Source organism: Phocoena phocoena, chromosome X (genome assembly GCF_963924675.1).
Source record: "Phocoena phocoena chromosome X, mPhoPho1.1, whole genome shotgun sequence".
NCBI classification, from domain to species: domain Eukaryota; kingdom Metazoa; phylum Chordata; class Mammalia; order Artiodactyla; family Phocoenidae; genus Phocoena; species Phocoena phocoena.
Window position 1 is genome coordinate 28,921,448 of NC_089240.1, and position 18,740 is coordinate 28,940,187.

The 18,740-nt window shown below is 34.6% G+C and overlaps 1 protein-coding gene across 1 annotated transcript in view; it reads right to left on the bottom strand.

The window, feature by feature from the left end:
- DMD (dystrophin) overlaps positions 1 to 18,740 on the bottom strand; it is a 2,035,184-nt gene that overhangs the window by 1,937,574 nt on the left and 78,870 nt on the right. Inside the window, exon 2 of the mRNA XM_065901098.1 lies at positions 5,015 to 5,076. Coding sequence (XP_065757170.1) covers positions 5,015 to 5,076 — 62 coding nt within the window. The remainder of the gene's footprint in view (positions 1 to 5,014; positions 5,077 to 18,740) is intronic.

Genomic DNA, 18,740 nt, shown 5'->3' on the forward strand with positions numbered 1-18,740 from the left:
TCTTCCTCAACAATGGTTGAGTTTTAGGGTTATTAAACATTCAAAGGTAGGTTAAAGTCTCTGTTGGTGTTGCAAACATTAAATATCTTCTGTTCTAAAGTTTTCAATGAACTCAAAATCCTTCTTCACTTCTCATAAAACCTATCAATTGTGTGATGTGTCCCAAGAAAAATGCAGCATTTTGTAGGTGGAACAGTTGTCACAACAGCAACAGATATGGAAATGTCATGGGGTTTAGACTCCAGTTTCCTGGGTTCCAGCTTCATCTCTTCCATTTACCTTGAGCAAGCCACCTAAATTTCATTTAGCTCATCCTGAATACTTATCTTATGAGGTCAGTGCAGCAACTAACCATAAAAGCATAACTCAATATCGTTATTAATGTGAGGATATACAGGAACAAAAAGTTCCTAATCTTCACTGTTTCCGAAATGAGGATTTCTGTAGTTTCCTGTACCAATGTTCATCTCTCCAAAACAACTGTAGCAAATAATTCAAGTGTTACCAAAGCCTTATATAGGCTTATTATCATGATCCAGAGACCTAGCTCACTGCCTTTCATCCCCCTAGTGACCTAATTCTTTCTGATACCAAATAGTAGGGAGAAACAGGAAGCCAGGGACATAGCTGTCTGGGTCTGTTTATATCTATGGTGAACCTTCCATGACACAACAGCTCTGCTCTATTACTGATACTCAGGCACCTTGTATGGTGGTTATATATAAATTTGTTAGTTACATATACATTTAGAACTGACACAGGGGAAAGGTACATACATATTATTACCTCTTGCACTGAAACAATGTTTTGCTCCTATGTTCCAGTATCTTCCATTTATATAATGAAACTGTTCATTTAACTTTAAACATATGACATGCTTTCTGTGTATGCCTGCGTGTTTGTGTGCACGTGCGTGTGCGTGTGTGTGTACTGAGAGCATGGATTGGCATAGAGTGTGGCAAGATAACGAAATATAAATACATGTTCTCCTAAGTCTCTATGGTACAGAGCTGTGTAAAGAAGCCTTGTTTACTGACTCACAATTTTAGTGTTAATCTGTATTATACTGTGCTCATTATGCTGGCTAGAACATAAATTATGGCGAATTCTTGGCAAAAGTATGTTACTTCAGCAGTTAATTCCGTCTCATGTTATTGTTATTGTGAGAGGGTGTGCCCAGTCTTTTAGGTATGGGCATATACTGGGTTGGCCAAAAAGTTCATTCAGTTAATGAATATGTCATTCAATAAAGTTCTTGGTGAAAATGAAAAATGTCTTTTATTTTTACTTAAAACCCAACGAACTTTCTGGCCAACCCAATAGATTGCTGTAACGAAGACATAACATGTGTATCAGTGAAGACATTATCATATCATGAGCCCTTGAAAAGTTCACAGACAAAACCAATTACACATTTCCACTTCATCTAAGTCAAATATAAAGTTGTCTACCACTTTTGGAAGAATTAGAGAAAGTGAAGTTAGAGGATGGAAATAAAGTTAATCACTAAATCCAGAGTAGGATCAAAACCATCACATAACTCATTGGGAGACAGTTTAAATCTTTCAATTGATCTAGTAGTAAATATTTTTTCCCACAAATGGCTTTTTCTCTAACACAAACATCAAGCAGGTTTTATGACAAAACTATTGTTGGTCATGATTTCAAAAGTGTACTTTCCTTAAATGCTTCTTTGAATGAACCTGTGTGAATGAGCAAGATTTTTATAATGTGAATTATATTTGTGGTACAGTAAACACTAAACATTTTTTTAGGATTATAAAATAGCTATAAATTACAACAAGAGAATATTTACCTTGAATTAATCTTACCTAGCAATGGCTTTGTGTTTATATGGAGATAAATATAGCTTGCTTATCTTTATGGAATAGATGTGATAAATCACATTCTAGTAAAATTTTTGGAATCGAAGGTTAATAGAAGACTTATTTTGAAAAACAGATACGGCCTATTTTAAAATGGTACTGGGAAAGTGAAAAATCAGTTGGATTTACCACAAAGATACATTAAGCTTCAAATGACACAAAATGATAAGGCTATATTTAATCATATTTTCTCCTTAAACTATCCCTTATGTAGCTTTACAAAATAACAAGAAACTTACTTTGCTGTATCCCTGTACTTTATAAATATTATACAAAAGTGTGTGTGTATATATGCCTCACTGATAAACCTTTTTACCTCATCATATTCATTTTTATTGTTGTGGTATGTGTTTCTCTTTGTCCAGTTTACCACAGAGACAGATGATAATTTTTCATTGCCTTTTCTCTCTTTTTTTAAAGCCATCCTCAACATCCTCTTTTTCATTCAGAACTTTCCACTTTTCTTAAATTTAGCACATATTTAATTATCTGTACTACTGAACCAAAATGTATGTATTATACAATATTTATTTAGTGCACTAGTAATGATCAATGGGGTTATAAAGAAAACACACATTCCTGACTTCAATGGGTTCCCATTTTCTCAGCCTGGAGTGTCTTGCTCTTTGATGCTCCTTCCTTTAGGGTCTCTCAATCAGTAGAACTCTCCTCGTAAAGGTTTCTGGATTCACTCTAACTCAGAGTACTGCTTTCTCTGACCACCCACAGACTACTTAGTGCTACTCCATTTAGCAATTATTCAACATCTCCCAAATATGCACGTTGCATGAGATCAGAAGATTCAACTTAAACTAATTTGGTGCCTCCTACAGGCCTTGACTTCTGCTCAATTCCATGTAGTGATGAAATAAACACACGTCAAATGACATATCTCACAGTTATGTTTATCTTTTGATATCACCAAGTGGCTTAAACTGAATCAATCAGCTTTCTCTGCTCATTATCTTCGAAAGCATCTAGATAAAATTTAGTCATGTACCTGAAGTCTTGACAAGAAAAAAATTAGGTAACATGGAAAATATATTTTTCAGGTCTCTAAATGAAAAATCAACACATATACACACATATAAATTTTATCTCTAAATATTTTCCCTCTGTCTTTATAAATATTTCTTTATATTCCTGATACCTCGGGTGTGCCTAAATATGCAACTTCGGTGTTTGAAAGAATGGTGACTCTCTTGATCCAACTGTAATAGGTTTAGGGAGAACACTTAAAAATAAATGAAATAAGTGGGAGTTGAATTGCGGCGGCGGTGGGGGAAAGTTGCAGAAAAAACAGTAAATGCACTCATGCATATGATTATTCCACAGCTTTTAAAATAGGGGTGATCATTAGGGTAAGGAAAAATTGCTCTAAGACAGTGCCCACAATGTATTCATAGAAGATAGGGTATCAAACTACTGTTTGTATATTAGCACATAAATTGTGGTAAACAACACTTGGAAATGTCCATGTATAGAGGGTGATGATCTATTTAGATCTGTGGGAATGAGAATTCACAAGTGTTTATCATGTTTACACACCTTACTAAAATAACTCATTGGTTTAATTCAAAGACAGTATTATGTTAAATTATTATTATGAAAAACTCTCTTTACAATTCTGATTTGTTGGTAGATTTCTTTGAAAGCTTTTATCTATGGTCTGCTACAAAGTTCTGAAATTAAGAAAAATTTAATAAGGCTACTAGATATAGCAGTTAAACCATATACACACAACCAATAAATCTTCTGAGAATTATGAATTCCTATCCTAAGTATTTCCGAGTTTGTTTTTCATTTATTCTTCTTCATTTGTGTTGTTATAATTTATTCTTTTTTATTAATTCTGCCCCACTTAGTTAAAAAAAGTTGAGATTTTAAAAACATGTGTTTCATTCCTATGTTTGCTTAAAGTTCTGTAATAGCACTTTATTAATTAACTCAGTAAGTAAATATAAATGAAATTTGATTAGTTAAAATTCAGTAACTTTACTTCTTGCCAATACACTAAAGAGCACCTGGCAATATTCTGCTATCAAATACCACAAAGAATGGATGACACTCTAAAACCTTTTGTAGTAGTAAAGGGAACACTTTTTAGACTGCATCTCCCAGTGGACTGTTTTGGATCCATTACAAAGATTATTACATAGTGAGACAGACCCATGGAGAGAGTAATTTATATATATATATATATATAAAGAGTGTCAGGCACTGCGCTAGAAATTTTCACATATAGTGCCTCTTTTAATCATCACAATAACTTGCAAAATAACCATTATCACCATTTTGCCTCTCTTAAAGCCTTGCATATAGGGTCCATATTTTATTAGCTTTATACTCCCACTCTCTGGATTTGATTTATTATACAGGTGCACACACACACACACACACACACATACACACACACAATAGAAGGATGAGGAAACTGACTTACAAAGCATTTGACTGATTTACCCAAATCCAAAATTATTAAATATAAATTAAGTCTCTCTAACCTTGAAATCCACATAAACCTCCTTAATATTGCACTCTTAAGGTAAGAATATTTCACTGTGTTCATATAAAAATTATCTAGAATTGTGTTATTGATCATGAATTAGTTGCATTTGCAAAATAAATAAATATTAAGAGTATGGATTGATGCTTACAGAAAAAGAGAACCAACTTATAATCTTAAATTACTTCACACATGCTCTAAGTGATAGAGGCCAAATAGCCTATCAGATTTTCTTGAACTTTGTAAACATCAAGAACGACCAAGAGAATAATCATTTTCAGAACAATAAAAATTCCTCATATCTTCTTCTAGTGCATGACATATACTAGCTACTTGATGGAAGAATGCTGTTAAAAATCCTCTGATGACTGATGTTGTTAAAGAAACTCACATTATCAAGAAGAACCAAAGATACATTTTATCAAATTAAATAATTTCTTTTTACCATGTATTCTGCTGCTTCTTCCTTAATTAAAAGTCAATATAATATTCCCAGATTTGCACAGCTAAAGTAAAAAGACTATGAGAAAAAACAATATGGGCATTTAAATTGCACAGATACACAGTTCATTTTGAAAATTCAGCATCACACATTAACAGAGGAGCAATAAAATGTCCTTACCTTAGAAAATTGTGCATTTATCCACTTTGTGAATGTTTTCTTTTGAACATCTTCTCTTTCATCTACAATGTAAAAAATATATATATATATAAAGAGCTAAGAAGCAACTCTGGATATCACTTATATTTTACAACCAAAATAACTTTCCGTTATTATGCATTTGTCTGTTATTTCTTCTGAAGAACTATGCCTGAGCTTTTCCTCCTGCCCCTCTCCCCAGTCCATGAGGAAATTATTTTCCCCTCCTTTGTAATACCTACATACTCTAACACAGGCTGCTAACATAGCCTCTTCCCATTATAGGAGAGATTTCCTGATGATCAGGAGCATGGTTTAGTTATCTCTGTACCCCAAAAGAGCTTTGCAGAATTCATGCTTCTAAAAATTATCTCTTTTTTCCAAAGCTGGAAGTTAGTATTGAGCCAAATGGACAGGAAAATCATCAATCTTGATTTATCAAAATGCTTCTTTGATGCTGAAGCCTATCTTTAAATTACGGCAAATGCAACCATATTGGTCAATGTTGAATAAACGAGTGCATGTGAGAGAGATTTAAAATTGAGAGATTTCATATTTTATTTACATGGGTCAAAAGAACCCTTATTGAAATGCCCTCATAAAATAACCTCATTTGCTCTCATATTACTTTTCAGTAGTAAATCTCCAATGCTTCTGAAAACAGAAGATATACAGTAAACAATCACTTTCCTATGACAAATGTATCTATGCATTAAGATATCTGTTTATCTTTAAAGCATATTATTAATCCATAAGTAGATACTCTTAAGCAATATAAGAGATAACAGTGGAAAAATAATAAACCTAACACTGTTTTCTCAGATGAGAAAATGTCATCTAGCATCACAAAATACTTCTTATTTGTGTTACTCCCACAAGTTACTATGTATGGTCAAATATCAACATTATCCATACAGTATAGGATACATGATAGCTATAACATAGAAGTCTTTGTTGACAAGTGTGAATAAATAAAAATAGATACTACTAGTTTTCAAACCTAATCTAGCCTCTTTTGAATATTAGTTCCATAAATTCAAGACTATCCTTCATATAAAGATAATAAAAAATAAACAGAAGTTCAGATGGTCAAGATTTAACCATTTTCACTGACTTGCTCTATAGGAAGACTGGTCTGTACATCTATTTCTCAATGACATACACATATATTCCTAAAAGTTAATAACCTTATTTGCAACTCCCCTTATTTTTTCTTACATGTGCATACATATCCTATCTGTCAGGCATGGGAGAGTAAACGAGTTATCTGAAAGCATTCATTCAGAGGTTTCTAAAACATACCCAATCATCTTCACCAAAAGCTGAATAGGAGGACATTTTGAAGAGATTTGTTCCAGAAGCTTTTAAATGAAAAGTGGGTAGTAAAGCAATATTTTTATTGTTTTTGATTATATGTACAAAGAACAAGTTTTAGATAGGCCTTGAAGGCAGAAGGGAAACCTTAACATTATGTGCAAAATATTATGTATCTGCTGTGTAAATGGCACTAGATGTGAGCTTCATCATATAAACACCTTCACTAAACGTCCTCTCATACCTCTTTTGCTTTCAGTGCAAGGAAAATGTGCCTTCAATGAATTACCTGCTAATGTTTTATTTTAGTATAGAAATATTTATTTTCTTTAACATGACAAATATTAATATTTTATTATAAGATATAACATTTATTATTACCTTATTCATAAAGCTGTTTTACATATATCATCTCAATCAATCCATATGTAATTTACCATTTTATACCTGAAGAAAATACAGGCTCAGAGGGAATAAAGCTGATAAGTGACAGAGATGACCTTGCTATAGATTATTTGAATCAAAGTCCACGGCTTTTCACAGTGACCAGTTTACATTGTAACTGCATAGATAATATGGAATGCTAGAAGGTGATCAGAGTCACAAAAGGTGAACATACTACCACAAACACAAAATAACCATGAATTTAGAGCCTCTATTTTGAACAACCCAGGGGGTTCCATTACACTGTAACCTATGTGAATGACATCCTGGAATTTTATAGTGCACAACCTGCATGTCTGCATGGATTTATCCAGAAGTGAAAATTGAACCTTCTTTATGATGCCGGATGATTTGTTAGTTAATATTTTATATAATAATGCTCCTATACTTGCTAATTAATATTTGGTGTTTTGCTTTTTGTCATATATTAATATGATGAAATTTTTTTTTTTTTTTTTTTTTTTTGCGGTATGCGGGCCTCTCACTGTTGCAGCCTCTCCCGCTGTGGAGCACAGGTTCCGGACGCGCAGGCTCAGCGGTCATGGCTCACGGGCCCAGCCGCTCCGCGGCATGTGGGATCCCCCCGGACCAGGGCACGAACCCGCATCCCCTGCATTGGCAGGCGGACTCCCAACCACTGCGCCACCAGGGAAGCCCCGAAAATATTTTAACATACAAAAAATCACCAGAAGTTTTGTGTCTGTACATTACAATCCCCCAAAACATGTATTTTACTTAGCCACAGTAATATTCTGCCTTTTTTTCACTTATTTTATCATAAATATCACATGCGCTGCACTTTCATTTTGTTTGGTATTAGAGATTCCATCATAATGAACATCTTTACGCATTCCTTTTCAGCTTCTGCTATATAATAGCCTTAGAAGAAATTACTGGGTCAACGTTATGGAAACTTTTATGGCTTTTACTAAATATTGTCATATTGCTTTCCCAATGGTCATACCAATTTTTAGTGGTACCAGAAAGAACGAGGTTATGCTGTTGAGAAGAAGTTTTTTGCTTGTATTTTCAGACAAATGCTGTTTTATTAGATACAAGGAGAGAGCTGATGCTTGTTTCAATTTGAATCTGTTTGATTACTACTGAAATAGAACACAATTTATACATTTATTTATTCTGTATGTTTCTACTTTTGTCAAAATACAAAAGTAGAAACATACTTTTTACGTTTAAAAAAACATAAAAAGTTTGTATCTTCTGCTCATGTATCTTGAACACTTGATAAATTAATTGGAATGAGGTCATAAATTAGTAGTTTTTAAACATTTCAAGACATGGACTCCATCTGATCATCTGATAAAAATAATGATCATTTTCTACAGAAATAAATGCCTATACAGACATATTTACATACAGTTTTATGTATGACCTCCCTGCAAAAGATTCCTATTACCATGAAATCCAAGTTAAGAATCACTATTGTAAATTAAGCTACTTACTCATAGTCAATGAATGAATATATGTTCCCAAGTGGTCCTATTTTTTTTTCAATTTTTGTTTCATTTATACTATGCTAAAAGTTTATACTTTTATATATTTGAATCTATTTTTACTGTAACTTCTCAAATGACTTAAAATTTGATCATTTAAACATGATCAGCTAGATATCCATAGTTACTCTAAAATTGATACACATAAACCTATATATATATAAATTGTTATCAAGCTTATAGAGACTATTTCAATACTTTAATAAAATATATGTTGCTGTCGACACACAGTCTATAGTAAGAGATATTAATGTGAAATCATCAACAAAGAGAATGAGAAAAGAATAAAGTGAAATCTGTTTTATTAGGAAGTGATTATCTATGAACTCCTGTTTAATCATTTCAAGAAGCACATATTCTATTTCATTTCCTCGAGGGTTTGTTTATGACTGATTTTCTTTTACTAATAAAAATATGCCTGAGTATAACAATGTGAGAAGCAAGGAAGAAAAATCTCTCTTAGATAAATTTACTTGAAAACCGTTCCCTGGAGATATCAAAGAGTGAAGAACTACTACTTCATAACTTGCAAAAAGTGAGGAACATTTTATTTTATTCTCTCTGTGGGGAAAGCCGTATAAAATTCCCTTTCTGCCATACATAAAAACTATATTTCATCTCAGAATCAATTAACCCTTTCTAATAAAGTAATTTTTTATTCAATAAATCTGGTCCTTCATATTTTCTAAGATTAGTGCAAAAACCTTTTGCCCTGTTATTAATTTTTATATTCCTGAGACCCTCAACCCCCTATAAATGTGGGATAATTAAATTGGGATATTAATGATTCACAAGAGCAAGGTACTGCACAAAAATGATATGGGCAAACTGAGAGAACATGAAATCAGGGCAATAGGCCTCAAGTTACATTGCAGGACTTATTAGAATGGTGGCCTTTATCTGTGAAATGAGGGTATTAATTGCCTTTTAACTCATGGAGCTGTTGTTAAGATGTAATGAAATCATTTATTTATGCAATAATTTATAGAACAATTGTATACAGAATGCTTAGTATATGCTCGTCACTGTACTAATTACCCAGAAGATAAACAAGACTCATCTTTACCAACGTTCACGGTATAGTAGAAAATAGACATATCATGGGTAAATATTAAACATTTTATATAATTAAGGATACATATGTTCAAAGGGTACTATGGGAGCACAAAGAAAGGGATATGTAGCCGCATGGATGTTAGGGAAGACATTTTCTGGAAGGTGATGGCTAGGTTTAATCTAGAAAGATGAGCAAAAATAAGGAAAGAAAAAAGGTGCAAAGGGAAAGATGAATCTTTCTGAGGAGATAGCAAGAGCAAAGGCAGGGAGGTAAGAAACCAAAAGAGCATGCTCTTCATTATACACAATTCAGTTTTCTTGCACTCTAAAATGTGAAGAAGAGGACAGCATGGGATGAAATTACAAAGGGGGTTGGTAGTGAGATCACGGGAAGTCTCCGTGATATGACCCCTTATATACTATCACATAAGGCAACATGAGTGAAAGTATTTAAAAATGGGGGAAAAAAACCCCACCTAGTTCTAAGAACACCAAGAATTATCCTCATTACACAGGGCAGTTAATAACAATCTGTGCAGGAAAAAGGTTTTAAAAAATGTCATTTCGTTGGGTGCTAGTTAATATGTTAACTGAAGATTCTCATCACTTAAGTTACCCAGAAAATATGTTTAGGAGGAGAAGGAAATATTAAAGTTGAAAACAGTTTACAAATATACATAGGGAAGAAAAACGAAGGGATATGAGTTTATTTCACCTTAAAGAACAAACTATTAAGTAATGTGTAAGAGTTAATTAGGGTCACTCCATTCTCTGCTTCCACCAAAAATGAGAAAAAAAGAAATGTGAAACACGGAAGACTAATGGTAAACATTAGATAGGATTATGTGATACTGTGGAACATTATGAAGGAAGGCTCCAAACTCAGGACATATTTAGAAAGTGGATTTACCATGTTAATAATGCTACAAAATGGCAATGCAAAGTGGAGAAGAGTAGAATGGAAAATGACATGAAAAATGCTTCCATTATATCTGAGTAATAGCTTTTGATCATAGGATTATAGAATGCTAGGGCCGAAGGTGATATTCATGATCATTTTACAATGAGGAGGTCTAAACTAATTAAATTACTGTATAAAGAAGGGGAAAACAGTGTCAAAGAGGTTTCCTCATTTCCCACTCACTGGACAGTCAGTGTAATACAGTTTTCACTGCTCATCATCCTATAAAAGTTTTTCTTAATAACATCACCTATACCCTTTCTAATTTCCAAGACAGTGACTGTCTGGGTTATAACTGTCTTTCCAGCATTAAGCATTGAAAGTGTTACACAGTAGAGCTCAATAAAGGTGTTCTTAAGTTAACGAAGACCAAATTTACTTTTCAGACCTCTTCTCATTTTTCTTCTCTGCAGATATTCATTCTGTTAACCTGTGGTAGAGAGAATAATGGTCCCCCGAAGATGTCCACATCCAATCCCCAGAATCTGTGAATAAGTTTTATTAAAACTTGTTTTAAAATAGGTTAAATTTAAATTATTTTAAAACTCTTTGTTAAGGCAAAGAGAATTACAGTTGCAGATGGAATTAGATGTGCTAATCAGCTCATTTTGGATAGGGAGATTATCCTGGGTTATCTGGGTGGGCCCATTGTAATTGCAAGTGTCCTTGAAAGGGCAAGAGGGAGGCCCAAGGGGGAGAATCAGAGAGATGGCAGAATGAGAAGGACTTGGCCCAATGTTGCTGGTTTTGAAGATGGAGGAAGAGGGCCATGAGCTAAAGAATGTGGACAGCCTCTAGAAAATGGAAAAGACAAGGAAAGAGATTCTCCCCAGGAGCCTCCAGAAGGCACACAGCTCTGCTGGCCCTTAATTTTAGCCCACTGAGGCCAATTTCAAACTTCTGACCTGAAGTTCTGAAGAACTGTTCGATTATAAATTTGTATTATTTTAAGCCACTAAATTTGTGGTGATTTTTATAGCATTAATAGGAAACTATTACATAACTTTCCTCTTTACGACTATTACTTCAAGCAAGAAATACATACTGATATCTACTAGGTGGTAGAAATTCAACTGTGTAAAAGATAAAGTTCCTACACTTTTGGCCTTATAGCACAGTGAGAGAAACATACCCTAAAATGAATAGACAGTAGATACACAGGTAAGTTCCCCAATAGAGAAAATACAGGGTTTCCTCATAAGCCTATAGGAAGGGAACTAACCTGAGAAACTCAGTGCTTCCTTGATGAAATGACACCTTAGCTGAGTTCTGAATGGTAGTCAAGAGTACAGAAGCAGACAAGGTGGAAAAGAACTCCAGACAGTAAAAAGAGCAGGTGCAACTATCAGTATGTGAGAGACAGAACATGGTCCTTTCACAGAACTAGAGATAGAGAAGGACAAAAGTGGCAGAGATGACTCTTAAAAAACAAGAAATAATCATCAGCCTAATTATAAAGAGCCTTAAACTGTAGCTAGACGGCAGTTAGAAACCAAACCAGAATTTTAATTAGGGGAGGGGCAATATAGGTTTGTTTTTAGAAATGGATTTCACAGTATGGACAATATATTGCAAGAGGTTCCTGGAAACGAGACCAATTAGCTGGTTATAACTGAAATCCATGTGAGAAGTGATGATGGTCTGTATTGGTGATGGGACTGGAGAGAGGTAAATGCAGGCAAGATGTATTTAATAGGTATTACTGATAAGAACTAACTATTAATTAGTGTGGAGGTAGCGAAATGGGGAGAGGTAGAGCCAATCATATTACTCAAATTGGAGTCTAGAGATCTCAGGAAGAAGAGCCCTGGGTCTGTATATATACTGAGGAATGGAAAGAATTGGGAAATATTGAGTTTGGAGTGTTTTGAGACAAGAAGGATATGGGTAGTAGGTAGTTTGATACAGGAGCCTGAAGTGCAAGAGATAAATCTGAGTTGAAAATAAAATGTGGGAGTTCATATATATGGAATTTAAGGGGGAAAAAAATGTCATGAAGAACCTAGGGGTAAGACAGAAATAAAGACACAGACCTACTAGAGAATGGACTTGAGGATATGGGGAGGGGGAAGAGTAAGCTGTGACAAAGCGAGAGAGAGGCATGGACATAAATACACTACCAAATGTAAGGTAGATAGCTAGTGGGAAGCAGCCGCATAGCACAGGGAGATCAGCTCGGTGCTTTGTGACCACCTAGAGGAGTGGGATAGGGAGGGTGGGAGGGAGGGAGACGCAAGAGGGAAGAGATATGGGGGCATATGTATATGTATAACTGATTCACTTTGTTATAAAGCAGAAACTAACACACCATTGTAAAGCAATTATACTCTAATAAAGATGTAAAAAAAAAATGTGGGAGTTACAAGCCAACCTGCATGTAGTAACTGAAGCCCCTATAGTAAATGATATTACTAGAAAGAGTGCACAAGCTTTCTGATCTTCTGGAATATCACTGATTCCTGGTTCTCCTTCCAACACAAGGGCTGTCTTGTAATCTGTTTCACTGATTTGTTCGCCTTTCATCCCAGAAATGTTGGCATTCTCCAAGGGTTCTAGCTATCCTTTGTATCTTCTTGCCTTGGTCTATTATGCTTATTCTTCCTAAGCAAAGAAACTTCCTCTCCCTCCCTAACCACCACTGTATGTTGACACTGAAGATACCTAAAGCTATATTTTTCATTTTGATTAATGTCCTGATCTTCACACTGACATAGCTGACTCTAGTTTATACCTCCACTTAGATGTCCTGCAGGTACCTTAACAATATCATTCATCTTCCCAAATAAATTCATGTATCCTACTCCTCCTGCCAATTAATGGCCCCGTCATCCATCTAGTAACGAAATAAGTAACTCTTGAGTTACTATGCAAGTTTGAAAAATGCTTGCCCTGAGGTTAAAAGCCAGACATAAGGGGCTTCACGATTTGACTCCAAATGCTTTTCTAAACTTAGTATCTGTCATGCCTGTTGGCACTCACACATACCCCTTACCCCTCGGTACACATACCTACCAGGTCTACCCTAGCCACACAAGCCAAATGTCTCCATGAATAAGGCACACACTTTCTCACGTGCGGTCCCTTGTTCATGCACTCACTGGAATGTGACCTGAGAACTCTCACTCTTAAGATCAAGTTCAAATGTCAAGTTCAAATGTGAACTTAAGATCAAGTTCAAATTATGTCCTTGACAGAAGTCATCAATCAATTCTTCTGATATATACACACACTTTAGCATTTTTCAAACTGTATCATTAGTATATGGGTGTGTGTGCGTGTGTGTGTATACACACACACAAATACTTTACTCTCTTCTATAAAGCACCTCACATACCACTTATCACCCCCTATATGTGACCACACTTAGATGGGAGGACTATTATTGTCTTTGTAATTCCTGGCACTCAATACGGTATCTTCAAGCACAAATACGTACTTAATAAGAATTGGTTGACTAAATCAAATGATTAATTATTCCATAATTAAATCCCACAACTAATGAGTCTCGAGCCAATGTTCTTTCCCTCCACTTTGCTCAAACTGCTCTGTTAATTATAAACTTTCTGTCTTAATCATCAATTCATTTCCAAAAAAATTCATTGCACACCCACTAGGTATAAAATCACTTTTCAATATCTTCTCTCAAAATTTGGTATTTGGATTGAAGCACTTATTTTCATCACAATGTAGAATGAATAATAGAGATAGAGAATATTTATTGCAAAAAATATGCCTTGATTTTTCTGGGTGAATTTCATTCTGGAGTATGATGAAATGGCCCTTTACTTCATCTTGACTGTTGTGGCTTCTAATACAAAGTAAGATGCTATGGATGACCTGTCTGACCCTTTACCTCTTCTGTAAATGTTACTTCTTTCTCATGTAGGTCAACCTCTTCTTATTGTAGGGAGTTGATAGATCCAGATAATAATTTGAACAGCTGTGTCAGCTCATATCACATAAAAGTTCCTTCCCATCCCTTGGCATTTAATCATAAAATTTATGCTATATTAGCAAACTGCAGTTATGGCCAGAACCTTACATAATCACACAACTGCATATTCATAAAAATAACCAGTAACACCATATATATTGAAAACCCAATGCAAGAATTGTAGAAACATGTTGATGATGGTTATAGAAGTTATCATGAAATAGGCCTAATAACAATGAGGTAGAAGTATCATATTCAAATTGAAGAGAAAATCAGAACTCCAAGAGTGTATGAAAAGGTACTAAGTGGCATGAGTTAGAAAAGGGAGTGCCATGTGGTAGGTGGTGCAAATTGTTCATTCTTGTTCCCTTCAAATTCCATGCTGACACCAAGAATATGTCTCAGCTACAGCATAGGTCAGTGGTTAAACACATTTGCTCCAGCAGCAAGTAGCCTGGCTTCAAACCCCAGCTCCACTTCTCACTAGCTGTAACCTTAGACAAGTTTCTTAACCTGTCTGTGTCTCATCACATCCATCTGTACCATGAGAATAAAAACACTGGTACAGAATTGTGAAGATGAAATGTGACAGACGTATTAATAATGAAAACTTAAAGAAAAAATACAGAGAGAAAACCTATAAAACTTTATTCCTGGTTATACCACTACTTCCTGTGGGCTATCTGTATAAATTATATTATCTTGTAAAACAGACACAATTTCTAGGTGGGAGTCACGTTAACAATTAGTAAGATTTTTATAGTATTTACAAGTGTGCAGCAATTAGAGTCTTCTTGATTTGAAAGATAAAGAAAGAATATGAAATTGTATTAGTATAAATTATACCTTCTCATGACCAGAAGAATGAAATTTGTTTAACAATAATGGGAATAATGAATAACTCTGTGGTGCATTATAATTTACAAAGTGAGTTCAAATAGCTCATCTTGTTTGAACACAAATATGTGGGTGTAGACTTTCTGTGGGTAAAAATAAGTTACTATTAATTGGTATGCAGACTTAAAATATACTTTAGTAGTGTGTCATGAAAAAGATCACTTATTTTTGTTAAAAATAATCACGGACTAATTATGGCAGAATAAATCAAAATAGATCAAGGTCTCTTATGTAATTTAGAGGTGAAATTAAATATTTGGGTACTGTGGCAGAATCACTAACTAGATACCTGCTCTCAGCCTAGTCAGTTTTAAAGTAACCTATCTACTAGAAAATTAAAAAATACACTATTCTATGGTATATATTTACCTATCTTAAAGGATTGTAAAATAGTTCTTTTCAAATAAAAAAGAAAGCAATCAGCCAAATGTGCACAACAGTCATTTACAAATGTCTGTATCAGTGAGGTATGTTACAAACAGACAAAGGCTCAAACACAGAGTCCTTTTTTGGGTGCATTACGAAGGGATATTTAAATCACAAGGTACATCTGCTAAACTTGCACTATAAAGGTTAAGAAAATGGTAGAGTAGATATAGCTCGTGTCTCACGCTTTATTTTCTTGGCCCAACCCTGAATCTACCTGTCACTGTGAACAGATTCTGTGGATACTGAAGATTTCCCACCTCAAGCATTCACATCTCTCTGCATCTTGGCATTAGGGCTTTTCCCCATTCTAGGAGAATTTGGTAAGCCCATCTGCAGGGCAGCGCAGAAGTGACAGAGATTTAATTCCTCCAGGTGCAATCCTCAGTAAATGAGGGACAGAAATCTATGGATAAAACCCCAGTAGACCAATTGTTGGCCATGTTCTCTCAGGTTCCTCAAGGGTTACACAGGACATTGAACTCAGAATGGCCCACAGTGGCCCCTCTACTGTCTGTTCTCCTTTCCCTCACTCACTTTGCCTATCCCTCCCTTATGATACTGGGGATCATTTCTCAAATGAACCACCTGCACTAGTACTTGTTTGAGTCAGCTTTTTGAGTAATGCAAACTAACCCATATGGGTATTGGAGCTAAATTACTTGACTTGGTTGTGTACTAGCTTCGTCTTAGGCATCTCAAGCAACACGAAGCCTCAGTTTTCTAGTCTGTTAAAAGTAAATAACCACAGTAACAAACTCTTAGCTGTTTTTTTTTTTTTTTGACAAAGTATCCTGTAAAGCATTAAGTGTAGTCTCTTAAGCAAAAATATGGTATAAAATAGGAGTCAATATAATTATTATTCCTAACTATGTATTTAATTGCATTAAAAGTTTGTGAGCAGGTAGGTAGATCAGATTATTTGTTCATGATTCATTTTTCCCTTTCCCTGCTTGCCATAAATCACCCTTGGTGGATTATACTTTCCACCTCACCGATGTGGGCCTTGTCATGTGTTTTGACCTGACCAATGAAACATGGGCATACCCGACAGCATATCAGTTCTGAGCTAGGGACTAAAGAATCATGATGTATTTTCACTCCTCTTGGCAATTCTTCCCTTTGCCAATGGAAATCCTGCCTCATGTAGACTATGTTCCCAAAAGGAGATACATACATGGAACTGACGTGAATCCAATACAAAGATTGAAGCAGACACGGGAATAAGAAATAAATGTCTGTTCTTGTAAGTCACAGGGATTTAGATTTGTTTTCTTTTTACAGAGCAATATCCTAGAATAATGCTGACTAACGTAGCAGGTAAATTGTAAATGTGTCCTATAGAATAAAATACACAATAGCAGTATATATAACATCCTCATTTAAAATAGAGAGATTTGTATTCGACTGTTTAAATCTAAAGTTAATATAAACCGATGTATGGGCTTTACATCAAGTATTTAAAATTTTCTAAAAGTCTTCTATTTAGAATATATTATCTTTTCTTTCTCAGTCTTTCCCCTTACCATATCATTCACAGTTTGAACATCAATGCAAGCATGTTTTTCTTATACATGGTCAACTATTAGCATAGATTGAAATCAATCTAGAAGATGATTTATAGGGAGAGTATGTCCTAAGGAAATTCACTGGATGACTGCAACAGCAACAGTCAGTAAGAGACTGCTCAATTATACCTTGTGCCAAATACAGAAAGCACTTAAAACAGAAATAAAGAGTAATCATTCATTCCTTCTTCACCAAATGTGGAAATCTTAAGCCAGTGTTTGTGAAAGGTCAAGCCAAAAAGTATAAATAAAGGCCAACGATTTTTCTAGCACATACGAGAAATTTTGCAGTCCGGCAAAGAACATTAGAGTCTCTCTTTTAGGAAAGATTTCAGAAAATTCTTACTGATAATACAAAAGAAGTCCTTGGAGCTACTCAAAGGAGGAGACAGTTTGGAGAGTTAATCAGGTGCCAATGCTAATAGATGACCCAAGTAGCAGAACACAGAAAGTACAGTCCCACAATCAATTTTTATTCATCTCGAGGTTGCTAACACTGATGACAAGTGGTTACTGACAGCTTCTTCCAAGATTTCTAATGAAAGATTTTTCTTTCTTTTTTTCAAGTTCATTACACCACTGGATTAAAAAAATGTATTTTTTTTCTTTTCTAATATTTATGACAGGACCACACTGAGAACACTTCCCTCACTGCACAGTGCCAATGGATAAGTTTGATCTCTATGTCTCGACTTTAGTAATTTAAATAGATGTGGATTTAGGTTAGCATGTAAATTAAGTAATTGTTAAAAAGTTCCCAAACCAATGCCATTCTTTGCACTTAGGTACAATTGCGTTGAACTTGTAGAGGAAACTATAACTTAAAATTATAAAAGATTTAGAAATAGCAGTAAAAAGTTGGCTTCTTACAAAGATAGCATTTAACAAACAATAGAAGAGTTTGTGGTTTTAAAGGAAATTTTTGAGTCAAAAAAGAGTTTTCTTGATAATTTTCTTCACCTTATTTTTACAAATACTAAATTCTAGTCATTACAAAAGACTTCAGTCTAACTGGCAAATGATTTTCCCCTATGATCAGTGTATGAACAGTTTTATGTTTGTGTGTATGTGTGTGTGTGTGTGTGTGATTTTTCTACTCTCATATTTAGATTTGCATGAATTGCAGCAAACTGCAAACATTACTTTGTGATTAGAGAACATTAAATGATTACAAAGTAGAACCGCCAAAATATTCGAAGTTTATAAATTGAGTACATCATAATTTCCCAATTTTATGATTACTTTTATTATGCTAAGTATTTACCAAACAGATTATAAAGGAATGGCATTCCTGGGTTACAATAATATAGTGATTTTAGCTTTGAACCAGACTATCTCAGTTTGAATGTAGCTCTGCTACTTCTTAGGAGTGAGCCTCAGTTTCCTTGCCTGTAAATAATGATAATAATAATGCTGATGCTGCATTATAATGAGCTTTGGGTGAATGTTCCCACTTGACCCTCTGGCTCTAATACTAACTAGCTCTGCTGAGTTCAGTTAATTATTTAGTTACCTGGAACCCAATTGTCTCAACTTAAAAAGAAGACAGGAGTTTGGAAAAGATAACTCTATGTGTTTCTTTAGATCTAAAATACTA